Below are 9,964 nucleotides of genomic sequence, written 5' to 3' on the forward strand. Positions count from 1 at the left end.
TGGACACAGATACACAAACGTTTTAGTTTCCAATTGTATTGCTCCCCCTCAAAGTTATACGTGGCCTGTAGATAAATTAGATTTGTTATCGGTTGTAATATAAACAAGATAGCCAAGTAGCTTTAAATATTCCTTTTCCTCAAAACGTTTTCCATGGAATCCATTTGATTTTATTGGCACCGAAATTTTTAATGTGTACTGATTCGGGGGCTGCAGAGGAAAACCCAATAGGAAGAAGAGCTTACAATTTTAGAAGAAAGCGTGTATTGGTAGTTTGTTCATGGTCAAGGTGATTAAAATCATAATAACTATATAAGGTGGTTTTTTTTTTGCCTGTTCTGGGTTTTTTGAGCAGGTTAAAAAGTGTAGCCATATGACGTCATTTTACTTCAATTCTGTCTTGACGAAAAAAACGAGTTGGAGTAAGAAGGGACTAGGGAGTAGTTAAAGGTTAGATGTTATTTATAAAAAGCTTGTCCGTCATGTTTTCGTGAAACGAAATTTAAGCAGACGACAAAGCTAGATTACTCCTTCCACACCTCCTAGCTTTCGAGGAGGAGTAAAAAGAGTAACCTTAGAGCTCTGGAACTAGCGAACAAAATTCGGGACAGGGTAAATCCGAGGGGCTAACCACTCTTAGAAAGTCTGTACACCGGATTACGCTTAGATTACCACTACCAAAGGCAGGGACTTCAAAGATTACGCGTAATCCCATTAGTACAGTCAAAGGTACGGCTCTGTACACCGATTACGCGGAGTGATCAGCCCCTCGGGTAAATCTGACCCCGAGAACAGGCGAATAAAACGTCTTAGGGTAAAAAGTTTACACTTTTTGTCCCCGGACAAGCGAAAAAAAAAACACCTAATCAGCTGCGTTGTTCATACAATTTCTTTTTTATTGCCCATTTCAACACCACTGACAAATTAATTGAAGGATTATCGAATCCAGAATCCAGAAATTAAGTAGGCCAGAAGTGTATAATATTGGTAGGCTTTTCAATTTTCTTTTTGGTTAGCTAAATTCAAATTCAGCCAATCTGATCAGAAAAAAAACGTACGTTAATTTTGAAATACTCCACTGTGACTCAACACAAGTTCTAAAGTTTTATTAACTGGCAAAAGGCGGTGCCCATCACGCCAGAAAAGATAAGGTACATAGTAGTGACTTAATACAGACATACAGAAAAAAAAAGTATATACAGTCAGATTTACAAGAAAAGTAACGTAAAATGACGTAAAATGAAATCCTCATTAAACACACAGAGGCACTTATGGCAAACCAAGGAACTCCCGAAGTGCCAGGCCGAACTTCGGCTGAGGCAGACACTTCAAAACGCGTTTGTCTTAAATTCGAAACTTATTAGTATTTTCAAAAGTTGATATTAATATCCACTTTTGGTATTTTATAACATACTAATGCACTACTGAAACATTTTACCAAAATAAGCGTTGGTTTTTGGTTTTTAAAGCGTTTAAAATTTGGAAAATATTGAGCAAAGGTTATTACGTTCCTGGATGTCGCTACCAGGTGTCACTATTTCGATATATCTGGACGCTACTTTGAATAAAAGAAGTAGTTAAAATTTTGCCATTTGTCAAATTGTCATACTTTTTGTCATAATTATGTTACTTATGTTAAAATTTATTTGGTGCTAGTAACCCTTTCTCCCGGTGCTTGAAAATTTTCTATAATTATAATTTTTTTTAATTTTGTTATTAAATGATTGTAATTTTTCCGTAGAAACTAGTTCCGGAACTACGGAACATAACTTTTTTGTCATTTCGCTGCAATCTTTTCGCGTCATTTATTGGTCAGATAGTCCGAACCTCGGGGCTCGGGCCATTGGTGATGATAACAGTGGTTATTATTTTTTGTTCGTCGTTTTTGTCATAACTAGGAATAACCCTATGGAAATAACGTAATGATGTATTTATGAGTACCCGTAAATTATAGGCATATGGAAATTAACTTTCCTCGTTACGCGGTGATGTTTTTCAATTCTTAAAGCTTTAGCTTTCCTCATTTGAATTAGAGTTTTCGATTTGAGGTAGGCAGCTACGCTTGGAATCCGAATTCCTGGGATTCACGCTAGGCCTACGCCTATTTTGTTCCCTTAATGTCAAAATGTAAGCCTTTGTTATATATTTATTATTCTTTTTTTGTTTGAAATTTCAAAGGTCAAAGATTCCTTACCCATTGTCTCATTTCCAACTTTAATTATTTTGAAAATGATAATTTTTTTTAAAATCAAGAAAACGATTACCTTGGAATGATAAATTAATTTTATATTATTAATTTTTAACAGACGTCATAATGGAGCTTCCGGTACTCAACGTTCCTGGTGAAGTTACCTTCATGATGCAAACAGGACTAGTAAAAGACTCGGTTAGCTGCGAATTAAGCGAATTGAATCTGAAAATGTTAAAAGATCTGGCCTGCAATTTTATTGAGAGAAAAGTAAATACAAATTTTATCAGAGTAGACAGTGTTATTGACAAAATATATCATTCTTTCTTTTTAGTTTCCAGAACATGGACTAAATCGACTAAATGAAAGGCTAATGCTCTTTCGCCATGAATACACGTCAGAAAACATGTTACTTCCTATAAATGTGGCTTCTGACATTACAGAAGGAACTCTTATTGAAGTAGTTCTATCTGGTATTTACTTATATTTCTTAAACTCTTTGTTCTATTCCTAAGTTTTTCCTTTCATTTTAGCCAACAGTCCGTCGGATGATATTCAAATAAGGCCTCATTCGTTAAAGGTGCAATCGTATAAAACTCCGACCTTTTGCGATTTTTGTGGAGAGATGCTATTTGGCCTTGTTAGGCAAGGCCTAAAGTGTGAAGGATGTGGCTTGAACTTCCATAAGAGATGCGCCTTTAAAATTCCAAATAATTGCACTCATACCAGACGCAGGCGGTCTTCCTCTTCTCTTTTCCCAAGCAGTCCGACTGACGAGGTTAAAAGAACATTCAGTGGATGTTCTCTCTTCCAACAACCGGCAGAGAAAACTGTACGTTCACCATCTAATTGTAATCACACTTAGCAAAAGAAATGGGATTAGGTAGCTAATTTTTAGGGTCTGGGACGAAGGGTTGTGGGTTTGATATTTACCAACTATACATTTTTACTTTTATTTTACACTAGTTTACAAAGGTACAACTAAATTTAATAGGTTTTTTACTTTGACATTCCGGTTATACTCAGTTATTGTTTACTATGTATTATTTACCAGTATCTCATTTTTGGGGCCTTTTTATTTTTTTACCTTTGTTACAATTTTTTATAATAAAATATTTCTTAACCCTCCTTTTTTTATTTATAGTTTTGAAACATTACACTAAACACCAACTTACTTTCTATTTCCCTGGTGAATTTAGCTGTTTCCAAGCTCCCCAGTCAGAGAGCGGCGTTCCCAGTCTGTGAACATGGGTCGTCCTCCTTGGGTGGATAGAGAGATGGCTACAAGAATTCGAGTTCCTCACACATTTGCCATTCATTCATACACCAGGCCTACTGTTTGCCAATATAATGGGTGCCGTAAACTCCTCAAGGGTCTATTAAGACAGGGTCTACAATGCAAAGGTTATAAACCTCGAAAGATATTATTTAATTTATTCGACATATAACTCGTTATCACAAAGATATTTTTCTCAAAACAATTTTAGATTGTAAATTTAATGTCCACAAACGGTGCATGGATAAAGTTCCAAAAGATTGTACCGGGGAAGCTCCAAAACTTGGTAAGTTATTCTGAGGGAAACGTTAACCATGTTGAATTATCGATAAATGGTTTTAGTTACAGGTGATGGAGAAAACCCCGAAGAAAATGGTGCTGAAGATGACTCTGATACTGAAAGTGAAGCGAGCAGTGGAGAAAAAGCTAGTTTAATACGAGATCAAGGTAGTGTGGAAGGCAATGAAGAAGATGGGAAGATCCCTGTAATGTGAGTTTTAGATGGTATTAATTTTGCTTCAGCAAGTGATTGGTAAAATCTTGATTATTTCAGGGAACAATCCAGTACAAACAACATTCCCTTGCAGAGAATTGTTCAGAGTGTTAAAAACACAAAAAGAAGGGGTTCCAAAGTTCTCAAAGAAGGTTGGATTATACATTACACGAATAAGGAGAGAATGAGGAAGCGGCATTACTGGAGACTGGATACGAAAGCCATAACCATGTTCCAAAATGAAACCACTTCTAAATATTACAAGGAAATTCCCTTGTCTGATATTTTGAATGTCGAAACTCAAAGTCCAAGATCTTTGGCTGCAGAAGCTGCTAGAAATTGCTGTTTTGAGCTCCGAACTGCTAATGTAGACTATTGCATAGAAGAGGATCCCGAGATTGCTCGTGGTTGGGAGATTGCTATCAGAAGAGCTCTAATGCCAGTAACTGCTCCTTCCGAAAGGGAAAACCAAAATAAGGGTGCTGTTCGTAAGTATCATAAGGGAATTAATATTGTTTTCTTTAATTTGAGCTTGCTTTTCGTATTTTGTAGGACCTAATCAAGATGTAGCTAGATCTGGCCAAACTAATGACCAAGATGTGGTAATTATTCCATTTTCAATCGAAATAATCTTCAAATTAAATCTTTCTTACGATTTCGTTTTCATTGTAGGATATAAGTCAGCAATATCAAATATTCCCCGATGAAATTCTGGGGTCTGGGCAATTTGGATGTGTTTACGGTGGAGTTCATAGAACGAGTGGTCGTAGCGTTGCTATCAAAGTTATTGACAAAAGTCGTTTTCCCACTAAACAAGAGGCACAGCTTAAAAATGAAGTTTCCATCCTGCAAAATATTCACCATGCTGGGGTTGTTATCCTAGAGAAGATGTACGAGACACCTGAAAGAGTAAGTTTGAAATTCATTAGTTTTATGATTTTCATCCGTAAAGATTTATTTCAAATTTTTTTGTCTCAGATATTTGTGGTAATGGAGAAACTGAAAGGGGACATGCTAGAAATGATCCTCTCTAGCCAGGATGGTAGACTTTCAGAGAGAATCACCAAATTCCTTGTCTATCAGATTCTCATAGCTCTAAAGCATCTTCATTCCAAAAACATTGTCCACTGTGATCTGAAGCCTGAAAATGTCCTCCTGTCATCCGATTCTGATTTCCCACAGGTCAAACTTTGTGATTTTGGATTTGCTCGAATTATTGGGGAGAAATCATTTCGACGTTCAGTCGTCGGAACACCAGCCTATTTAGCCCCTGAAGTGCTCCGTAATAAAGGTTACAATAGGTCCTTAGATATGTGGTCCGTTGGTGTCATCATATATGTCAGGTTAGTTCCTAATTAATCTACTAATATATTTGAGTTTATGGAAATAATTGGTCTCAAAATAGTCTCAGTGGAACATTCCCATTTAACGAAGAAGAAGATATCAATGACCAAATCCAAAATGCTGGTTTTATGTATCCACCAACGCCGTGGCAAGAAATATCCACAATTGGTACTTTTATCACTTTATAGTTCGCATGATATTTGTTCACTAGTTGAATTTTACATTAATCTTTTAAATTTTTAGCTATTGACTTAATCAATAACCTATTACAAGTGAAACAGCGTAAAAGATATACAGTAGACAAATCATTGGCTCATATTTGGTTGCAGGTACTTAGTTCTTAAAATCAAGTAAAAGCAGTCGTATTCAAATGATTTTAAATCATAAATTAAAATTTTTTAGGATTACAACACTTGGAAAGATTTGAGGGAACTTGAAACTCAAGTTGGCGAACGATATCTGACCCACGAATCTGACGATGCGCGATGGGAGTCGTATCGCACAAACCACAATCTACCACCCCCAAGGTCTAGTGCTCCTCAGTCAGTTGCTGAAGAAAATGAAGATCCAGTTGCTGAAAATAATGGAGAAAATAGTACGGATCCTTTGAAAAACTTCACCACACTACATCTGTGAAGTAAGCCTCAATTTTTCAATTTTTTTAAATGTGTAAAAAACCAAGATATTGAAATCTGCCGAGTTATGAGGATATGCGAGAATAGCATAATTTTGCAAAAATTAATGAGTTTGCGATTTTCATTGTTTTACTTTAATCATTTTGGTGCTTTTTAATAACATTTTTATTATACTATTTCGTAAATTTAAACAAATTCCAAGAACCTTGCGTTAACACAGTTGTTATTAAACACCTAATGGCTGTGATTAAACTGCATTTATACAGACATTTTTTACAACACCCAAAATTTTATCTACTTAAGTTTATTTCCATTGAAAAAATTTCAGTATTCTACAAAGCACCAAAATTTCCTTATAATATTTTTACTTTTTTAGATTAAGGTTGAGATTACCAATTTGGTTAGTTATTTCTCTATGCAGAAAAAAGAAAACATTCCAGTTATATTTTCAAATGTTTTAAATATTTTTTTTTAATATATTTTTACAAAAAAAGTTTTTGATTTCCACTTTTTTAATTAAAATTGAAAATAGGTAATTTTTTGTGGGGGAGGGGGAATTTTGTAACATTATTTATGCTTGCATATTTTACTCTTTAGTATGTTTACGTTCAGACTGTACCTTTAGCTTTTATTATTTAACATTTTTACGTACAATGTATGCTTTTTTTTACAATATACATGTATTTTATTTTACTAACATATTCTTGTATAACTTTTCCCTTCCAAGTTAACTTATCTCAAAAGAGCAATATATATATAATACGCATTGTCCAAATATTGTTCCACTAAGAGCGCTCTCAGTTAAAATTTTGTTTGTTTTGATCTATTGCATTAACATGAAGTGTTATATTGTGGTTTTTACTTATAAATATTGATAAAATTACGCTTACCCCTAAAATTGGGTTCAGCTATGCATTGTTAATTAAATTTTAAGTTTGTCAGTTTTAAATCTCAAGTTTTTAAGTTATACAAAAATATATCTCAAGGTCACAATATTTTTGAAATAACCCATTTTTAGATTTTAAATATTTTTCGAAGATATTGGCATAGCTTAGTCCGGTTGACTGAATCGGTGTTATTTAAAACAAAAAAGATGTGATAAACTTCATTATTGCTTTGCAATTTCTGTTATTTGAATTATAAGAAATTTCTGTCCTTTTAAATTTGTTTATTTTAAAAGGCTATCAAAAGTGTGGTGGATTTTTCGGGCTGATAAATATTTTTTATTCGGTATTTTGGATGCTCATAAAATGACGCAACGAAACTTAGATCTACCTGAAAATAAGTATGGAATATTTCGGCACCTGTTATCATTGTGTGTGGGACTTGTCAGGTTATTAACGTAAAAATAAACAAAAAATACACCTGACCTTATTAGAATGGGTTCTAACGAAGAAACAAGTTAGATTTTTTACAATTAAGCAAGAATAATTACAATAGGGATGTTAATGTATAAGGATATAGAATACTCAGTCTTGTTTCAACTTGTTATAGGTATATGATAGAATTTTGGGTTTATTATTAAATAAATCAAATGGCTTAATCCAATTTTACTCTCTTCTACTATCAGTATAATTGCTTTGAAAATTTTCCTTGTAAATGTTATTTGATAAGACTTTTCCAACCCGGTTTACAACCAATGCCAAAATATATTTTGAAACCCACCCTAAAATGGATAATTAAATTTGGGCCAAATGTTTTATTTATTAATAGATCTGTTAACCTTTATGAACTTAAGATTACAGGTTTTTTTAAATGGTAGGCTTTTGTGTTCTAGCTAACCATAAGTTTCAAAATAAAATTTTTAAATCTATTGGTGTAAATGTTGACAATGAAATTTTTACCTTTACAATCAAATGAAATTTTTATTAAATATAAATTATGGGGAATTTAAAAAAACAAATGTTTTCTAATTGTTATACTGTACATGTGAGTCTGTATATTAACCAGTGATTTCACTTTTTATCCCTTGTTAAAAACAAAATTTTAAGATCCTACCGCAAAACCCGAACTTATTTTAAAAATTCCAAAATCTTGTAAAAAAAATGAAAAAACTCGCTCCTGACAATCCTAGTTAGTATTGGTTATATAATAATTAACATAAACTAGCTTTGAAGCCTTTGTTAATTTGTAACCCCTCCTTTTTTATAATCGCTTTAAAGATTAAGGTTAAATTAGGAAACGTTACAACTAGTGAAGATTATGTACAATACATTGCAAAATTTCATTCGGTACTTTTCAAATAGTTGGTGTATCTTTTATGACATAAGTAACATTTATTAATTTCGTATTTCATATGCAAAATAAAATTGTGGGTACTATTATCTCTAGTAAAAAAAAAACTTTCACCACAATTCAATAAATGCCTTCACTTCCTTGGAAATGGCGAAGTGAATTGCATATTAATGTTGACGGAAAATTTAAGAAAACAAACCTTAAGCAAATAATAAATACGACTACTTTTGAATATACGTATAACATTTCTTTACTTTGTACATAATTTTATGAAAATATTTCTATATTTACCGAATTTTACCAATTGTGGTACGTGGGTTATAAAATATTTCTTCCAACTGAAAAGTTTCCCCGGTACAAAAAATCATTTAACAAAACAAACCATGAAGAAATTGAGTTAACTGTTTATTACAAGGCGATCACACCTTCTACATTTTATAATTTTTTCAATGTCTTCCTATAACTTACTATTATTTTGGGGAATTTGCCATCCTTCCTCTACTTCCATTAACAGTTTCTAAAATAGTATGATAAAAAAACTACAAAGTTGGAAAACATTTTGACCAAAACTAAGTTTATTATTGCTTCATGCAGATTTAAATAATTTTTTAAACTATTAAAATGCTCAGATCTGTCAATAATTTAACCCATTTCCTTTAAAAAGCTTTAGTTTAACTATTTTACTAAAATTATGTGATACTTTCCAAAAAAAAATTATGGTCTTTTCTGTGATCACCCTGCTAATATTTCAATGGCTTTTTTGGAGTAAAAATCATTTTGATATGTAAATTTTAAACATTCCAATATTAATGTTAATCAAAAGTATTTTTGGTACTTGGGAAATTTTTCCTTATGTATTACTAAACTAAATTTATTTATTCCGAAGGTAAATTTGAAAACTAATCAAGAAGGTATTTATTATTTGAGAAATGTGAAAGGAGTTGAATGCATGGTATGATAAAAATTTTATTTTTAAAAAGTTAAGTGAAAAAGTAAAATATTTAATAGGAACTGGTGCCTTCAGCGAAATGTGACAAAACATTTCATGTCTATAAAAAAATGGGCACATTACATGAAACTTAAGTTCAATGCAAAAAAGCTAAATAACTATTTCAAAATATTGTATAATTTTGAAGCAGTTTTGGCCCTTACGTTTTTAAACTGCAGTTTACTTATTTATCTGAATTATATTTTAATTTATGGTGACTTATTAAAATAATTGTAACGGAGGGAAGAAATCTGTCTGTTTATTAGTGCAGGAATATTAGTTTTATCGACATTTCATTGGTATTTTGTTGAACAGAATTCTGTTTATACCAGTAATTTTTTCCCGCCAAATCTTTCTTAATTTGAATTCCATTTGTAATGCTAAGTTGGCAGCTTTTTAAAAAATGTATTATTAAAAAATATTAATCTTGAAGTAAGTTTATTTGCAGTTTACTTTGGTGAAACTAAAGCTTGATTTCAACATATTCCATAACTTGGGTGGTATGTTGATAGTAAAAACCCTGTATTGTTTGTGACTGTTAACAAAACAGATGGTTTTTATCCTGATAGTTGGGGAAATTTGTCATCATTAGCAGGTTAGCGACTTCCTACATAGATAAATGTTTTTGCACATAAATATAAAAGAAGGAACATTATTTAATTCACTCTCCCATTGCAGTCGTTTGGTGTGTGGATCTCTTACATTACCATACCTTATATATCTACATAGTCTTTCTACTTAAATTACATTTAATTTTCAGTTAGAAGTTAAATACATAAGGTAAGTAAAATGAATCTTTATTTAA

General features: G+C 32.3%; 2 protein-coding genes across 6 annotated transcripts in view; both read left to right on the top strand.

Moving 5' to 3' along the window:
- The first annotated feature begins 1,797 nt into the window (after positions 1-1,797).
- Positions 1,798-9,512, top strand: LOC149948670 (serine/threonine-protein kinase D3-like). 5 transcript variants are annotated; one of them, XM_090173755.1, is made up of 15 exons: positions 1,799-2,127; positions 2,307-2,458; positions 2,523-2,661; positions 2,722-3,020; positions 3,388-3,592; positions 3,676-3,750; positions 3,807-3,954; positions 4,018-4,445; positions 4,510-4,559; positions 4,630-4,866; positions 4,936-5,300; positions 5,363-5,469; positions 5,545-5,630; positions 5,704-5,938; positions 9,058-9,512. In XM_090173755.1, exons 1-14 carry the CDS (start codon positions 2,118-2,120, stop codon positions 5,935-5,937), a joined length of 2,535 nt encoding a protein of 844 aa, XP_090029881.1. In that variant the 5' UTR covers positions 1,799-2,117; the 3' UTR covers position 5,938; positions 9,058-9,512. The 5 variants fall into 5 exon arrangements, with proteins under 5 accessions (XP_090029883.1, XP_090029881.1, XP_090029882.1 ...); XM_090173756.1 differs by lacking the exon at positions 9,058-9,512 and adding an exon at positions 7,117-8,841; XM_090173757.1 differs by lacking the exon at positions 9,058-9,512 and having other exon boundaries at positions 1,798-2,127; positions 3,813-3,954; positions 5,704-6,275.
- Positions 9,513-9,923: 411 nt separating this feature from the next.
- Positions 9,924-9,964, top strand: part of LOC149948671 (uncharacterized) — a 39,014-nt gene continuing 38,973 nt past the window's right edge. The window contains exon 1 of the mRNA XM_090173762.1: positions 9,924-9,939. The gene's annotated coding sequence lies outside the window, so the exon portion shown is untranslated. The remainder of the gene's footprint in view (positions 9,940-9,964) is intronic.

This window comes from Leiobunum rupestre, chromosome 4, assembly GCF_980474605.1.
Source record: "Leiobunum rupestre chromosome 4, qqLeiRupe1.1.hap1, whole genome shotgun sequence".
Lineage (NCBI taxonomy): Eukaryota > Metazoa > Arthropoda > Arachnida > Opiliones > Sclerosomatidae > Leiobunum > Leiobunum rupestre.

What these genes read in the sequence shown, in the direction of transcription:
- LOC149948670 (XM_090173755.1), top strand. An exon ending in GCAATTTTATTGAGAGAAAA is followed by an intron (nt 2,459 to 2,522) that starts GTAAATACAAAT and finishes CTTTCTTTTTAG; the next exon opens with TTTCCAGAACATGGACTAAA. An exon ending in CGGGGAAGCTCCAAAACTTG is followed by an intron (nt 3,751 to 3,806) that starts GTAAGTTATTCT and finishes AAATGGTTTTAG; the next exon opens with TTACAGGTGATGGAGAAAAC.